We start from the raw sequence: 17,567 nt of genomic DNA on the forward strand, positions 1-17,567 counted from the left end.
AGGTTAATGAGCTGAGTCTAATCACCCGGGAGCCACCTGGGAGAAGAGATTTAACGCCCCAAACTGTCTTTGGACTTCCACAGGTGCACATCCAGGAACGCGCACACACAACACCCACCTGTATGTTCCAAAAGTGGGCGCCTGTCTCTCAGCAGGAACAGGTGGCTACTTCAAGGATCAAGGTGACCATGTGCCACCTTGGATGTCTGCTTAATGTCCATTTGCAGAAACGCCTGCACTGGTCATGCAGGCACCACACGTCATTCCAGCACACACTTGGTGCTTTCCACTTTCTGAACAACTTTAAATGTGCTGGTGTCTGTGGAGGTCATCCTTGGGTTTGAGCCGCCAGAACAACAAATGCCCCTAGGCACCTTCTAGCACCTTACAGTTTAAATTCTTCCCTATAAAAATGTTTGTCTATGTATGCAGACCTCTTCATGCCTGCTGCCTGAAGAGGCCAGAAGGCAGTACAGGGTCCCCTGGAGCTGGAGTTACTCTTGTGAGCCACCATGTAGGTCCTGGGAATCAAACCCAGGTCCTCTGGAAGAGCAGCCAGTGCTCTTCATCGCCGAGCCACCGCTCTAGTACCCACCCACCATCTTTTTTGAGACAGGGTCTCATGTAGACCTATAAGTCACCATACAGCCAGAACTTGTCTTAAATAGCAGTGGACTCTAAAATCCAACACCCACTCCACCAACCAAAGTAGTAAAGGCAAGGAAAAACCCAGCAGGGCAGAGCCGCTGTCGTGGTATGTCGGGGAGGGCTTGGATTTGTTGTTTGAGACAGGGTTTCTCTGTGTAGCCCTGACTGTCCTGGAACTCACTCTGTAGACCAGGCTGGCCTCAAACTCAGAAATCCNCCTGCCTCTGNCTCCCAAGTGCTGGGATTAAAGGTGTGCGCCACCACTGGCCAGCAGGGTTGGATTTTTTAAGTGAAAACCTCATTGGAGATGTTTGGTTGTGGTTTTGAAGCTGAGTCTCTGATAGTTCAGGCTGGCTTCAGGCTTGCTATATAAGTGGAGGCCACACAGTTATGCCACCATGCCAGCATGCTGAATTGGTTTGCAATTTCAAGACTCTACAAACAAAGCTAGTCTGTACACCACACCGTAGCAAGTCCCTGTCCCAAAGGAATAAAAGGGGTGGTGGTGGTGGAGGGGTTTCTCAGTGACAGAGCACTTGCCTAACATACATGTAGCCCCAGGTTAAACCTTGTTAAAATGCAAATTTTAAAGTTAGTGGGCTGGACTGGGCAGTGGTGGTGCATGCCTTTAATCCCAGCACTCGGGAGGCAAAGGCAGGCGGATTTCTGAGTTTGAGGACAGCCTGGTCTACAGAGTGAGTTCCAGGACAGCCAGGGCTACACAGAGAAACCCTGTCTCGAAAAACCAAATTAATAATAATAAAATAAAATTTTTTTTTAAAAAGAGAGAAAAAAAAAGTTAGTGGGCTGGGCATGATGACATAGGCTCTGGAGGCAAATGCAGGCAGAGTTTAAGGCCAGTCTGGTGAACAGATGAACAGAGTTCTAGGACAGCCAGGGCTACCTAGAGAAACACTGTCTATTTTTAAAAAAAAGAAAATTAAGATAGTCTGGTAGGTGCCAGGGCTGCACAGAGAAACCCTGTTTCAAAGAGAGACAGAGAGAGAGACAGAGAGAGAGAGAAGAAAAAAAGCTAGTGTGGTAGGTACAAGGGTTCACAGGTACAGGCAGGGACGCCGCCCAAGGATCTTTAAGGAAGGGGCATAGATAAGAGGGTTGAGGCAGCTGTAAGGAGGGAGTGGGGGACCTTTGGTCTACATCATTAGGGTTGGGGTGGTGCTGTGTGAACAGTGCTGGCCCTTGTGCCCACAGCTCCTTACAGAACAGGGGGAAAGCCTATCCAGGCAGAATATAAATTCCGGGAGGGTGGGACAAGTGACTCAGAGTGGTGTGTCCTGTCAATTGGTTTACCTCTGTCTGGGGTGTGCCCTGCTAGCAGACCATAGGGATCAAGGACAGGTCCACCTCAATTACCCCTCACTGAGCAGTCAGGACCTGCTTGTCTCTGTGTGAAGATTAACACTTGCCTGCCCTGCATACCGGCACAAGCTTATAATCCAAGCACTGGGGAAGAAAGGAGGGTTACTAGTTAGGGGGGAGCTTGAGCTCCAGAGTAAGACCCTGTCTCAAAATACCAAGCTGGGGGGCTGGAGAGATGGCTCAATGGTTAGGAGCATGTGCTTTGTGGAAGACCCAAGTTGAGTTTCCCTGAGCTGGTACCAGATGGCTCACAACTGCATGGAACTGGAAATCTGACATCCTCTCCTGACCTCCACAGGTGCTAGCACATCCATGGCATACACTCACACATAAACACAAATTTCTATTTTTTTAAGAAAATCCATGTTTAAGTAAACAAACTGGCCCGTGCATGCCTTTGATGCCAGCACTCAAGACAAGGCAAGTGGTTATCTGTGAGCTTGATTGAGGCCAGCCAGGTATGTCTACGAAGACTTTTGTCTCAAAACAAAATAAATAACCAAAGCAAGCCATACAACTGACTGGCTGAGGTAGCACATGCCTGTAATGTCAGTGTCCTGAGGAGATGGGAGGCAGAGACAGAATGCCAGGTTCTCATGAACCAGCCAGTCCAGCACACAAAGAGTAAACAAGACTTGGTCTGGACTGGAGAGATGACCCAGCAGTTAACACTCCCAGAGGGCCAGATTCAGTTCTCAGTCACTCACAACCAACCATCTCTACAACTCCTGTTCCCAGAAATGAGATGCCTCATGGCCTCTGCTGGCACTTATACTCACACGGATACACTTAACTAACAAATCTTTAAATGGTAGAAAGTAAGGACCAGTGTCTGAGTGGTCTTCTGACCTCCACGTGCTCCAATATGCACATACATACACAAAGCCCGTGTACACACTAAGTGGTGGGTCTTAAGGCTCAGAGGTAGAGCACTTTCCCAGAATCCAGTGAGGGGCTGGGGGTATGGCTCAGTGATAGAGTGCTTGCCTAGCAAATACAAGATCCTGGGTTCTATCTTAGTGCCACAAAATAAAGTATTAAAACCCAAAAATTCTTGCCTCAAATGGCTTTGCAGAATCTACTTGTCCTGAACAGGCAGTGTTCAGAAATGTCAACTATATCTTTAACCCTCCCCTCCACACTGGGGGACTGGTGTTGAATCTCTGCCTTGGCCTCTCTAGGGTGTAGCTAGTAGGCCGTGGGGCTGCAGGGGCTTCTGTACCCTGGAGATAGAGTCAGTGAACTGCTGTGCTGTTTCACAGTGGGAGAATGGGAGGGGAGGACAAGGCCTCACCTTTCCTAACTTCACCTCTGTCACACTGTACACAGGATGCCACACTCCTACCCTCCCTGTGTCCTTTCCTCATGTGCAGCCCCAGCTGGTAGGCCATCCATCTCCATGCTCTTCTCATCTGCAACTGCCGTACACACTCATTGATCTCTGGTTCTTTGCCTTCTGGTTCATTAACTTCTGCCCCAAATGCCTTGGTGCCAGGGTGTTAAACAGCGCTACCCTGCCCTCAAGCAGCTTGCCTTACAGAAAGCACACAGCATCACTGGTGCCCTCACTCCTGGATCCCTCCCTCCCTTTCCTCACCTCAAGAAAAGGCATCCTCAGGGGCTTGCTCTGTAGACCAGGCTGGTACCCAACTCAGAGATTCACCTGCCTTTGCCTTAATACTGGGTTTAAAGGCATGTGCCACCACCACCCAGCAAAGCATAGGATTTTGTTACTTCACCAACTACAGTGGGTAGGGAAGCCAAGATGCTGAGGGGCCCAGGTGGGATAGCTAGATGTCTTTCCTGGAGAGCTGTATGCCCGAGGTCCCTCCTACATGCTTGAGGTCACGTCTGTCTGGAAACAGGATTATGGTGAGCCTTCGTTTAGTTTTTCCTGGAGTTCCCAAGACCAGAGGCCCAGCTCCTATAAACACCACCATCCCCATTCAACCACATCCCAGCAGCTGGATGGGCTGGAAGCACGCAGGGACTTTGCTCTTATCAGACTGAAGCACTGTGCTGGCCTGTGACTACTGGGCTGAGCTCAGCTTCCACCCAGTCATCCATCAGTCCAGAGCTTACTTCCTTCTGCTTCTAAGCTAACATCCTGGCTGTTAACCTCTAGACTCCTGGGTCAGAAATTGACTTCACGCACAGCAAGACATAAGCATCTGTAGTTCTCTTAGCTCACAGGACATACCTGGGCAGTAGGCTATGACAAAGGAAGAACACAATTAGGTGAGGATGTGGTTCAATGGCCTGCCAACTGCCTGGTATCAACAAAGGGGTGTTATAAAGCTTGGAGAACCCTCAGCTTTATACCAGCAACAGACTGCTCCTCCTCCCTAAACACGTGAGTAGCAAATGCAATCCTGAGGAGTGGCCTTCATAGATCACCTGTTCTTAACCCTTGAAACCCTAGGGCCTGGGCAAGTGGCTAGGACAATATGGGTGTGTTCCCATTCCAGGGAACAGCTTCACAGCTTCCTCCTCCAGAGCCAGTTGCTCCTCAGAGTCCCACTGTGGAGAGTTTGATGCAGGTACTACCATTTTGCAAAGTTCCCAAGAGCAAGACCTGTAGGACCAGAGGTGCACGTGGGTGGGCTCTCACGTCAGTCCAGTGTCCAGTCCTCACGCATGTGGGTGTCCACTGAGTAACTCCACTGAACGCTTTGAGCAATAGAAGCCAGCCAGTCAAATCCCTTCATTTTGGTTCATCCCCAGGCAAAACTGTATGTACAACCCAGGAGTCTCAGGCTGGGGAAAGATTAGCACATCGTACAGACTGGGTGAATCTAAGAGTCTATCACCCATTGGACCCACACCGATGGACCAGGCTGACTTGTGGCCCCATACTGAAAATACAGATATTCTGTGGTACTGGACAAAAAGCAAGGTTCAATGTTGACAGTGATCTTTTTTAAGATTTTATGTGTATGAGTGTTTCGACTGCATGTACATCACCACTTGCATGCCTGGTGTCCCAGAGACCAGAAGAGGGTATTAAACACCCTAGAACTGGAGTAACAAACATGATTGTGAGCTACCAGTGTTGTTAGGCATTGAAACTGGGTCCTGCTGGGCATGGTGGCGCACGCCTTTAATCCCAGCACTCAGGAGGCAGAGGCAGGCGGATTTCTAAGTTCGAGGCCAGCCTGGTCTACAAAGTGAGTTCCAGGACAGCCAAGGCTATACAGAGAAACCCTGTCTCGAAGAAAAGAAAGAAAGAAAGAAAGAAAGAAAGAAAGAAAGAAAGAAAGAAAGNAAAGAAAGAAAGAAAGAAAGAAAGAAAGAAAGAAAGAAAGAAAGAAAGAAAGAAAGAAAGAAAAGAATTCTATACATTCTTCGTTTGTCCTCCTTAAGTACCAGGCATGCAGCACACAAAGATATCTGCAAACAAAACAGTTATATGCATAAAATAGAAAATAAATCTTAAAAAATTTGGGGGGATGGCTAGGGTGTGGTGGTGGTGCACATCTTTAATCCCAGTACTTGGAGGCAGAGGCAGGTGGATCGCTGTGAATTTGAGGCCAGCCTGGTCTACAGAGGGAGTTCCAGGATAGCCAGGGCTGCAGTTCTGTTGGTGAAGTGCCTGCCCAGCAGAGCAGCAGTCCCCCGTTCCAGCCTCAATCCGGAGTAGCCCAGGCACAGGGACGCGCACCTGTGATGTCAGCACTTAGGAGCTGGCAGCAAGCGCAAGCCATCTCAGCTGCATAAGCAAGTCAGGTTAGCCTGGGGCCCCGTAGGATATGGAAAAAACAAAAAACAAAAAACAGGAAAGCAAAGACCTGACTCCACAAGGACTGAGATAAACCTTGGCACCTGTAACTAGTAGTCACAAGAAAACAAACTACATAGTAAATTGTGTTTTAAAAGACCCACTTTATTAAACATATTCTTTCAGAATCCTGATTTTAAAAAAACCTTTATCTACTTAAAAAAAAAACCCCACATAAATCAAACAGTGAAGTCTACAGGAATGGGGCTCCTTGTGATGTTAGAGGAGGCAGGCCAGGGGAGGATGGGGAGCTGGAGGACAGGGTCAAGAGGAGGCCCTAAGCAGCCCAACAGGACTGGGAAACTAAGACCAAACCCCCTAATGATCTCAGACACAAGCAGTCGCTCTCTTTTGAAACAGCACAAGTTGTCACCCCGGTTCTTTGAGCACCGGGGCCTCTACAAGACACAGGTGTTCTTCACCAGCTGCTCCTTGTCATCCGCAGTGCTCCAAACCGTGCGCAGGGCACGCTCCTGCTTTCTGCGAACCACGCGGATGAGGCAGACCACAGAGGTTCCCAGGAGGAGGATCAGAACCATGAGGAACAGCCCCGCCAGGATCACCGCTAAGGATAAGAGGGAGCAGGTAAGATGTGAAAAGCACGGCCACAGGGGCCAGCAGGGCGACCCAGAATGCATGGGAGCCCAAGTGGGAATCTGGAGAGACTGTCTGCCAGGATAGCCAGTGCAACGTCACATACACAGACTTGCTTTTGAACTTTACTTTTAAAATTCTATGTGTATGTGTGTTTTGCCTGCCTGCATGTCTGTGTACCACATAGTGCCTGGAGAGGCCAAAAGAGAGTATTGGATTCCCTTAACTAGAGTTAAAAATGGCTGAGTCACCATGTAGGTGCTAGGGATGGAACCTGGGCAGGACATGCCCTGCCTACTGAGCTATCTCACCAGCGCTATTCTGTTTGAGATGTGATCTGTAATGGCCCATGCAGCTGACTCTGACCTTAAAATCCTGAATGGCAAAAGAATGCGATGAGTCCCGTGTCAGCCTGAGCTGAGCTGTCTGCTAGGTGAGGGTGTACCCTGCAGAGCCAGGAGGGACCCTAGGGTTTCTAACTCTGGGCGAGCAACAGCAGCTGCCCCACTCCTCAGTTAAAATGCTTTCCTACCAGGTGAGGCCCCATTTCAGGCATGTGACTCCCGGTGACATTCACCTGGCTCCCTCCACATGGGCTATAGGGCCCATCCAGCCTTCTGGGGCAATCCCTCACCCAGGTCCACCCATAGCCAGTCCTCCAGACCCGGGCACCTTTCCAGCCCAGCCTTGAGAACCAGCTTCTACTTCTACAACAAGGCAGACTTGTAGGCCAGGTCTAGGACCCTTCACAGGGAGAAAGGTCAAGAGGCCAGACCAGTGTGGCAGGTCCATAGGGTAGCACTCATCTTCCGAGGAGGAGGTTCAGAAACAAAAGTGGGAGGACACAGGGCCCTCACCAGGCCAGGTGCCTACTGTCTCCTGACACCCCTGTCCATCTCGTCACACTCCATGGCAGGTAAATTCCCTCCAGGCCTGGAGTTACCGTCAAGCTTGTGTGTGGACTCCACAGGACAGGCCTGTCTGCCAGACATTTCCTGTAGCCCAAACACAGTTTGCTTGGGAAATTCCTGATTCAGGCTCAGCTTCAAGTTGTGTATACTGTTTAATATGGGGCAACTGTCCACACATTCCAAGCTGCCTAACCATTTTCATACAGACACAGCCCTCTGCCACAAGGGACATTCCAGTGGGGAACAATGTTGTAAACAAGGCAGAAAATACACTGGGCAGAACTCAGTCCATGAGGGCCAGTGGGAGGGAGGTGGAAGACAGGTGGAGAAGGCAGAGGCCACTTACCTTTTAGGCCCGGGGTCAGAAAATGATACACCTGTTTACCTACAGAAAATGCAAAATGCTAAGGTCAGTCCCCTATGTTCTCTGGGACCAAGGTTGGTCTCCTCTCCCCAACAGCTCTGGAGGCTCTGAGACCTTGTCATTCAATAGTCTAATGGACATTTCCAAAGGCTTCATCTTAGGGAGAGGGACAGGAAAAGAGCCTTAAGGGCTCCCATGGTCCAGGGATGGGGTCAGCCGACTTGCCAGAGCAGTGCTGCATGCATGCTTCCTGGGAGAGGTAACTGTTCTTGTTGCCTCTGCACCCGCCGTAGATGAAGCTGTTACAGGAATTCTTTTCAGCGTCATAGTACCAGCGAGGGAAGGCTGCGCGGCACGGCCCAGTGACTGCCTTTGGGACACAGTACTCTGGAAGGGAGAACAAGGGAGCCTCAGGAGGACAAATCAGTAGGGCCAAGGAGAAGCACATGCCCCTCTTCTCGTGTGTGTGCGCGCCTGTGTCTTGATGTGTGTTTCAGAGTAGTCTTGAACTCATGGCAATCCTCCTGTCTCAAAATCTCCTCTGACCAAATGCTGGGATTTCAGTTGCATACCACTCATGTTGGGGGAGGGGCTGGCTTCATTCCAGGCCCTTGTTGACAAGCACGACCATGTTACTGTAGTTCATGCAGTCCCAGGCACGTTTTCCTCTGATCTGTCCTGGGACCTTTACCTTACACACACATGGGAATTATGCACAGGGCATAGCTCCTACCCACAGCCCGAGCTGGTGAGAATCAGGGTAGTAGGCAAATTCTGGAGGCACATACCCTTTTGACTTCACTCTGCTGGCACATCTGGATTCCCGACTGCCTGAGACACCCACTGAGGCTCTAAGGTGGTAGCTCTGAGGTGTAGCTACCTGGCAAGGTCTGAAGGACTTTGTAACAAGCTCCTCCTAGTTAACTCACTTCCCAACTGCATAAGGACACGGTTGATTAAGTTATACCTTCATAGTTGAAGATCTCACCAGAGAGGTCCTCAGAATTCTGCTTTCTGGGAACTGCAACACAAAGATCTGGTCAGGAGGGACACAGGCCAGTCGTCCTAGCAGGGCTGACTGTAAAAGGACTCACGGAGAGAGCTCGGGCAGTGCCACCTTTAAGGGGGTGGACATACCCTTGGTCCTTATGCCCTCTGGAGCACAGGACACACAACACTGAACCCCACTGGAGGTAGGCGGGACTCTTGCTACCTGAGGGTTACTATGGAAACCAATCACAGCCATGTCTCTTGAGGTGATGGAGAAGACCTGTGCTTACCTTCTCAAGCACCCAGAAATGTACTCTACGGGGCGATTCATTCAGACATATGCTGAACCCAAGAGTTACCATGCAGGGTCCTCAACAGTTAACAAGGGTCAAAACCAACCGGGCTGTGCCTAGTGTCGCCCCTCACCTGTTCTCCCACGGGCTCTGGTGTCAGAGACACAGGGCAGGGCAGGGCCCAGACTGTGATGCATGGACTACCTACTGGAGGGGGGTTGTCCCCATGAGGTATAGTCTCCTCCCCCTAACCCTGTGGAAGGGCAGGTATGGCTGGCTCTGCTGGGCCCCAAGGGTACAATTACTACTAGCTGGTACAAGGGACCACTCACCCAGGCTCCTGCAGCAGAGTCCCTTAAGCATAAAAGAGGAACAGGGCAGCTACTGACAGCTCTACAAAGCAAACTAACACAAAGCTACAGATGAAGGACAGCAGCAGGTGGCAGAGGACAGAGGACTTCTAGAGAGGGAGGGGGACAGGACCCCAGGGGGGAGCAGAGGGCACAGGAAGGCACCTGACAATTCCCTTCTCAGCTACCACCTGGGTCCGTAGGGACCTACCATTCAGGACCGAGGAGTCCGCTCCATCCCTGCTCCTGGCCACGCTGTCAGTGGTGCTCTCTGTGAGGACAAAGAGCAGAAGAGAAAACCACCGTCAAGTGAGCCGCACTGTCACAGCCAGCCCTGGTGGAGAGGAAGTTCAGTCCTGGGTGCGTGTGAGCGGGCATGGCAAGCTTTTTACTTAGAAAGTAGGGACTGGGGCTGCCTGGGGACTCAGCAAGATGACTTTGCACTGTCAGGGCTCCCAGGGCCATGTCGCCTGTTTAAAGTAGAGATGGAGTTATGACTTTTGTTTTTGTTTTTCGAGACAGGGTTTCTCTGTGTATTCCTGGCTGTCCTGAAACTCACTGTGTAGACCAGGCTGGCCTCAAACTCACAGAGATCCATCTCCCTCTGCGTCTCAAGAGCTGGGATTAAAGGCATCCACCACACACAACACATGACTTTTTTTTTTTTTGGAGACAGGGTTTCTCTGTGTAGCCCTGGCTGTCCTGGAACTCACTCTGTAGACCAGGCTGGCCTCGAACTCAGAAATCCGCCTGCCTCTACCTCCCAAGTGCTGGGATTAAAGGCGTGCACCAGTTACGCCCAATACATTATGGAATTTTTAACAATATCTGAAAATGATTTTGTGTGTATGTGTGCATGCGTTATGTCACAGAGTACACGTGGAAGTGAGGGGATAGTTAAGAGTCCATTCCCTCCTTCCACCATGTTGGTCCCTGGAGTTAATCCAGGTGTTGTTAGTTGGCCTCCCTCCCCCACACACACACTCGCAGCCTTCTCACTATCCCCATTTGAACACAGATCTTAAGCAGAGAGGTGAATGGAGGTGCTTAGACATTCCCATGGGTGGTTGTGTCTGTCTCAAGGAGATCACCTCTACATTTTGGGGATGGGGGTATTTATTTAAACTTTTGTGTGTGCACCTGTATGAGCATGAGTTAATGTATACCATCTGTCTACAGAGACCTGAAGAAGCCAAAAAAGGGATTTTGGAACTGGGCAGTTGGAGCTGCCTGATAGGTTGCTAGGGACTGAACCCTGGGCCTCTGTAAGGGCAGTAAGCACTCTTAACTGCTAGGTGGTCTCTCCAGATCCTTATTTTGACTTCTTGAGACAGAATTCTTTCCACCCCGTTTCTCAGGCTGGCCTTGAACTGTATAGCCCAAATAGTCTCAGACTTGTAGAAATCCTTCTGTAGGAGGATTATAGTCTGTAGGCGGCATCCCAGCCAGTCTGTATTTATTTACCTACAATTTTCAAAGGCACAAAACAGTGCAAATGTATTTAACATCGCAGAACTGCAGTTAAAATGGCTGAGATGACACGGTAGGCATGAGGACACACCTACAGTCAACTACTTGGAAGGCTGAGGCAAGGCGGTCAAAGCAGCCAGCCTGGGTCACATAGACCCTGGGTCACAACAGGGGCGGAGTGGAACAACAAATAAAGAGACTTCAAAATGGTCAGGTTTTGTTGTTGTTTGCTTGTTAGGTTTTTGTTTCATTTTTTTGTTTAAGAGACAGGGCATCTCTGTGTAGACCTGGCTGTCCTGAAACTCACTCTGTAGCCCATTAGGCTGGCCTCAAACCCAGAGATCCATCCACCTGCCTCTCCCTCCTGAGTGCTAAGATTTAAGGCGTGCCCACCACTATCTGACAAAATGGCCAGGTTTTTTGTTGTTGTTTTGTTTTCATTTGGGTTGTCGGTGATTTTTTTTTTTGACACATCTTCCTACATTGCCTAGGTTGGTCTCTTAATTCCTGAAATCAACCTCCTCTACTTCTCAGTTTTGCAGCTGAACTCTAATTGAGTAAGACGGTGCCTGATATCCGATTTTGTCTCCAGCACAAATTGGGTGTAGAGGCCTGGGGCTGGCCTGGTATCACTCAGCAGTCACCTCATCCAGGTGCCCCCCTCAGTCTCCTTCACCCTTGTCAAGTCTCTTTCAGGCAACTCACTAGAAGGCTTGCATTCTTAAGACAGTCTGGCCCCCCGGGAGGTTCCAGTTTCCATTATAAATTAATCAACTGGCACAACACACACCTTCATTCTTATTTGGCCTCCCTCAGAACTTGCTTGTCTAGAAAATAGGCTGGCAAGACTCCAGGGATCAGTGGCACGGGCAGTTCTCAGCTTGTGTTACATGAGCGCGCAAGGAGACGACAAGCAAATGCCCACAGAAACCTTCCAGGCCTTGCAGCTGGGCCCGGTTCTGACCCACATCCAGGGAGATCTTGAGTGCATTACGCCCACCAACTCCTGCTCATGTCCTTAACACTTTAGGGGAGCAAACACTTCTAAGCCATCCCCTCCACGAAGGAGAGGAAAGCACAGGGAAGCGACATCCTCTCTTCTCAGATCCCCGACATGCCACCCAGAAGGCGAAGGACTGGCCCGCACTGTCTGAAATCATACTCTAGCTAGGCTCCTTGAAACTTAGCACTTGAGAGTTTGGGACTAGTGTCCCAAAAGAGGCAGAGGCAGGAAGACAAAGAGGGTAGAACTCAGACTATACAGTAAAGAAAAAAAAAAAAAGAAAAGAAACATGGATTAATACACCAAATTACAATCAATTCTTGTCTGTCCGTCCCCAACCCACCCCCAATCTCTCCCAATTCCTCAGACAAGCAAACTTAGGGCTTCATTCACTGCAGGAGACCAGTCACTGCCTGAGGCCACTGCTGACCTGCCTTCACAGTCTCAGGATGCCTTCTCATCTCTGAATGCACAGCTCAAAGCCAGAAAGTGAGGAGACAGAAAACCATAAACACCACTACCTATGGGGGACTGACGAACACTGGGGCTCAACACAGAACCAGTCACAGCTTTAAGTCACCAGGCAAACCTGCAAACCAGGAAGGGTGGCACAGAATCTTTGTGGCTAGCTTAGCCTTGGCCTTGGGAAGAGCAGAGTCGGACCAGGACTCAAGGCTCTATCTACTGGGCCTTCAGGTTGATTTGCACTGTAAGGGTCTATGCTACCTTCAAGAGTGGAGATGGATGGATTTCATGGCACAAACTCCAGTGTTGGCTCCTAGCACAGCTCTGAGAGCCTTCAGAGGATGCCCGAGGAACCAGGCCTGTAGAGTGTGCAGAGGCCGGTCCTCCTGGGGTGGGCTGGCTTAGTGCTTGCACTCAGGAGGAGGGCAGAGGAGGCCAGGTAAGAGGCTTGACTTTTTCTGGTAACAAGTAGGGAGCCTGTAGTGAAACCAGTGTGGCCACAGGAACCAGCACACTGGGTCTGCTTCTGCTTTTGATTCTTACCCCATCCCAGGTTCTGAGTGAAGACCCAGCAGACAGATGAAGTACACATCCCAACAATGAACTCTAAGTATCTAATTCTCGCAGCTGCAGTCTTACCAGTGACACCAGCACACTTGTCAAGACACTCCTCCTTGCTCTGGTAGTTATTGCCATTGCCTTCACAGCCTCCATAAACAAATGGCTGGCAGGACCCATCAGTGATATTGTACCACCACCTGGGGATGGAAGCCCGGCATTTCCCCACTACCTTCGAAACTCCACAAGACTCTGAAACAAAACAGAACCCATGTGGGTTGATGGGGACAATCCCAGGGTCAAAGAATAGACACATACTCTGTAGGAGGAAGTTCAAGATATTCCAAAAGGGAAGCAAAGTGTTCTGGGCCTGCCAGTTCCTCTAGACCTGTTCCCAGAGACAGTCCTGATGCTGTCTTCCTTGTATGGAAAGAAAACGTCACCTGGTAACAAGATCCAAAGCACCTGATGCGGCTGCAGGTGGCTTCTGCCCTTGACGCTTAGCAGAAGTGCACAGGTGAGGAAGTGGCTCAGCAGAGTCCTTGCCGGGCGTGCGCCAGGCCCTGGATTCCAGACCCTACACATCTTCCCACAAAGACGATCGGTATACACACCAACACTCAAATCCAAGAACTTCAGAGACCAGCTTCCTAACTCTAAAGGGCAACCCAGCTCGTGAGCCTGGGTTCCAGAGTCCTAAGGCTTACCCCACTCCAATCAAAGGAAAAAAACACCAACCATGGTATTCTAGTTGGACACATTTGCAGCCGCTGAAAGGCTGGTCAGGGAGACGTGGGCAGGACAGGGAATCGCCTGAACCAGAGGCGTCATTCTAGAGGCCCGTGTCTTTCTCTGCGGTGGCACACTGTCCTCCCCACCCCAGACTGAGGGCCAATCTGAACGAGCACCCAAATGTCAGCTCTCAAGCTCAACTGTCCCAGAGCTTGGTCACAGGCAGTCCTTTTTGCTTTCCAGCTTGCTCATGTCTAGTTTATTCTACTACTGAATTGGGAATTGCAAAGGGCAGGATTTGTGCTTCTGTTGTTATGATGGGCATGGAACCAGATGTTCTCAAAACACCATCTATATTCACAACATATTTCTACTGTGTGAAACAAAAACTTTCCCCATTGCAACTCCCATATATGCCAGTACATCTCAAGTAAGTAACAAAAAAGGAAAACTCCAGGACCAACAAGATGGCTCAGTGGGTAAAAGTGCTTGCTGCGCAAGCCTGACGACCCCAGTTCAATACCTGGGCCACCCAAAGGCCGGATGCAGTGGCACACTGGGTCACTCTCAGCCCTCTTCTAGCACCGGCTTATACGTGCTTGCTGCCACCCCTGGCTTTCACGTGGGTACCAGGGATGCAACTGCAGGTCCTCATGCTTGTGGCTTGAACCACCGCCCCAGCCAGGCTCATGGCACAGACCTGTAATCCTGTTACTTGGAGGATGGACCAGAGGGATGGAAAGTTCAAGGCTAACCTAAGTTACAGTGAGTTCAAGGCCAACCTGAGGAATTTAATAAGATCCTATCTTAAAACAACAAAACAAAAACCAAAAAGAGCTGGTGACACCTAACTCATCAGTAATGAAATTGCCTATTAAGTGTAAGGCCCAAGGCATCTCAGTAAAAAAGAGAGAAGAACCAGCTGGCAACCACCTGCAACAGCAACTCTGACAAAGTGCCAAGGACTACACACCACTGGTGGATCAACAATGTCCAGAGCAAACACACAAAACAGAAGCCTTTGGCTTTCATTTGGCCCAACCTACACACAGCCAGATGGGAGAGGCAACGCTGCTCTCAACAGGACAAGATGCAGCGACCCTCAGGACCTAGTCGGCATCTCTGCTGAAGATGGCAAGGGACCCAGTGCTATAGAAGCCTTGCCGAGCGAGTCCTGTAGTCACCCACAGCTACTGTGCCATTGTTGTCTGTGCAGTGTTGGACCATGTGGTGGCGCATAGCCACAATCCCACTCCTGGGAGGTAGACGCAGGGGATCAGAATTTTAAGACTAATCTCACAGAGCCACACAGTGAGCTCAAGGTCAGTCTCCCTAGAGTTACCTTTAAAAAACAAAACAAACAAACCAGAGCACTGAGTGGATGGTTCAGCTGCCAAACAACATGGGTGTGGTCTCAGGCACCTACATGGTGGAAGAAGACTCCATTCCTAAAGCTGTCCTTCCTGTGACCTCAAGCACTAAGACAAGCTTTTGAGAGCACACATGCACACAAATACATGCTAAATATAACCACTATCACCGCTACCACCTTCACAACAAAACAGAATCACAAAGTAACACCCTTTTCTTCCACACAAGGGCACTGGAGAGACCTACACTCGCACTGCTCTGCTCAGAGCCCAGGTTCTGGGACAAGGGCTCTTCTGAGCCGCCAAGGGGGATGCTGAACTGACCCACAGGCAGTGGCAAAACACAAAACAGAGCTGCTTGGAAGCCAACATAGCTTGGACTCTCTATCTCAATCTGAGGGGTCCTAAAGACAAACTCCCCTCATCAGAAGCCTTTCAGTTACAGGGTCAATCATACCAGCCAAGGCTGATGGGATGTGGCTCAACATCATTTCACAATTATAAGGGCTTTTCCTATAAAAAAAAACAAGACTAAAAAATGATGTAGTTGGGTGTTGTACTCAGAAGGCAGAAGCAGGTGAATCTTGAGTTTAAGGGCAGTCTGGTCTACATAGCCAGTGCCAGACCAGTATTGAGACCCTATCTAGAAAAAGAAAGAAATGTTATTGCTCTCAGTACTACAGATAACCATGAAAGGCATGTACATCTCCCGTCTCCCTTGCAACGCTGAGGAAAGTCCCAGGACATGGAGGAGTCTATTCATGAGCTACACAGCAGCTGCAGGTCCTACTGCACACACGCATGGGCCATGACACAATTTGGGGGGTCAGGGTCTCAAATGTTGGGATTACAGACACATCCGACCTAAAGTACAAAATTATTTCTACTGCTTCTAAAACAGGTAAGAAAACCAGGGAGGCTGGGAGGCAGGTGGTCACACATCTATGCAACCAGAGGGTTAGATCACCTCAAACTGGAACCTAGCCCAGTCTACTCAAACCTCGTTACAGGCTAGCCAGAGGAACAGAGCAAGCCTGCCTGTCTTGCTCTAAATGTCTCCTACCTCTCTCTCCCATGAAAACTGAAGGGAACACACCCTAATTTGGCAGGCATCCCTATAAAACTGCAGACCAATGTCTGGGAACGTTGTCAAGAAGAAACAGGTTTCTCTGGTTCTTGGGTCACTAGTTTTAACTAAGACAATCTGCCAATGATTCAATGACTTCACCCTGCTTTGACAAATGGAAAGACTTGTTGACGCTTCTCCCTCCCCGCTCCCTCTCTCCAGGTGCTGAAGACAGCATAGTGTAACAGGGACTGCCCGAGGCAGGCCAGGGTAAGTCATCTCAGAAGCCCAAGCAGTGCCTTGTGAAAAAGGGCAGCATCTGGGACCCTGAGAAGCAGCAGACACATCCCTCCAGGGGGCCATCATCAGAAATAAGGGACTGCCTGAAGTAGGGGCAGTAGACCAGGATGGGGACATCTAGTAGCCCGAGGTAGCTCTTTGTAAAGAACAGTTGTTCCCATTTCTCCTAACCTTAGCCCTGGTCAACGGCTATATAGATTTTATTTGTACATGACTATTGTTAAGTTGGCATTTGTGTACCTAATTATTTTATTCTATCTGACTTTCCTATTCCCTTCTCCTTCTGCTCTGGTGAATTCTGTGAAACTAGATGTTCCTTGATATAATGATTCTTTTTTTTTTTTCTTTAAGATTTATTTATTAATTATATGTAAGTACACTGTAGCTGTCTTCAGACACTCTAGAATAGGCAGTCAGATCTCATTACGGCTGGTTGTGAGCCACCATGTGTTTGCTGGGATTTGAACTCAGGACCTTCGGAAGAGCAGTCAGTGCTCTTAACCGCTGAGCCATCTTTCCAGCCCCCTAACTCTATTATTAAAGTCCTAATGACCCAGGTACATACTGGGTGCTCTCATCTTGCAAACAATGTAATAACTCCACAATGGTAGTTTCAAATTAACATTTGACTTGCAAAGAAAGTCTAAAGAAATTATGTTCAGAAATATTAGAAAATGAAACAGAGCCAACACTGGGACCCTGAGAAAGGAAAAAAATTATTGAAGTTATGAAATAAGTTTTGCACAACATTTGAGAGTGGTTCCTGGATAAACAAGTATAGAATGCATAAAATTATATATTAGTAAAACAGTCAAAACACTGGGAGTCTTTGGAGAGTCATTGTGTACAATATACAGAAGCAGAAAGCTAGCAGGACTGCTGAGTGAAGGGTTAACCTGATTCCTTCTGGCCCTGCCTGGCAGCTTTGCACACGTCATTTATCATTAGAGTTTCACAGGAAAATGCATGTGCTGACCTTGGAGCTCTGAAGTATAATAAGTCAAAAGTTAAAGTTTAAATAATGATAATAAGTTTGCAATTATTATTTTGGCCACAGGCCTGGGGGTTGGGGAAACTTGAAACTGTAATTCTTGATTCTTTGTGGGATGTGGTTATTCTTTTGAATTTGATTTGGCAAAGATTATACAATATGTCTTTTTACCTGCTTTTGGAGTAAAAATAAAAGACTGGGGCGCCAGACGGTAGTGGCACACGCCTTTAATCCCAGCACTTGGGAGGCAGAGGCAGGCGGATTTCTGAGTTTGAGGCCAGCCTGGTCTACAAAGTGAGTTCCA

The 17,567-nt window shown here is 49.1% G+C and overlaps 1 protein-coding gene across 2 annotated transcripts in view; it reads right to left on the reverse strand.

The window, feature by feature from the left end:
* Positions 1-5,879: 5,879 nt before the first annotated feature.
* Positions 5,880-17,567, reverse strand: part of Spint2 (serine peptidase inhibitor, Kunitz type 2) — a 26,912-nt gene continuing 15,224 nt past the window's right edge. Inside the window, exons 2-7 of one of the 2 annotated variants that reach the window (XM_021208842.2) lie at positions 12,886-13,056; positions 9,520-9,579; positions 8,643-8,696; positions 7,901-8,062; positions 7,658-7,696; positions 5,880-6,371 (exon numbers count right to left, since the gene is read on the reverse strand). In XM_021208842.2, the coding sequence (XP_021064501.1) occupies positions 6,205-6,371; positions 7,658-7,696; positions 7,901-8,062; positions 8,643-8,696; positions 9,520-9,579; positions 12,886-13,056 (653 nt within the window). In that variant the 3' untranslated portion in view covers positions 5,880-6,204. The remainder of the gene's footprint in view (positions 6,372-7,657; positions 7,697-7,900; positions 8,063-8,642; positions 8,697-9,519; positions 9,580-12,885; positions 13,057-17,567) is intronic. The other variant, XM_021208848.2, reaches the window with a different exon arrangement.

Source organism: Mus pahari, chromosome 1 (genome assembly GCF_900095145.1).
Source record: "Mus pahari chromosome 1, PAHARI_EIJ_v1.1, whole genome shotgun sequence".
Lineage (NCBI taxonomy): Eukaryota > Metazoa > Chordata > Mammalia > Rodentia > Muridae > Mus > Mus pahari.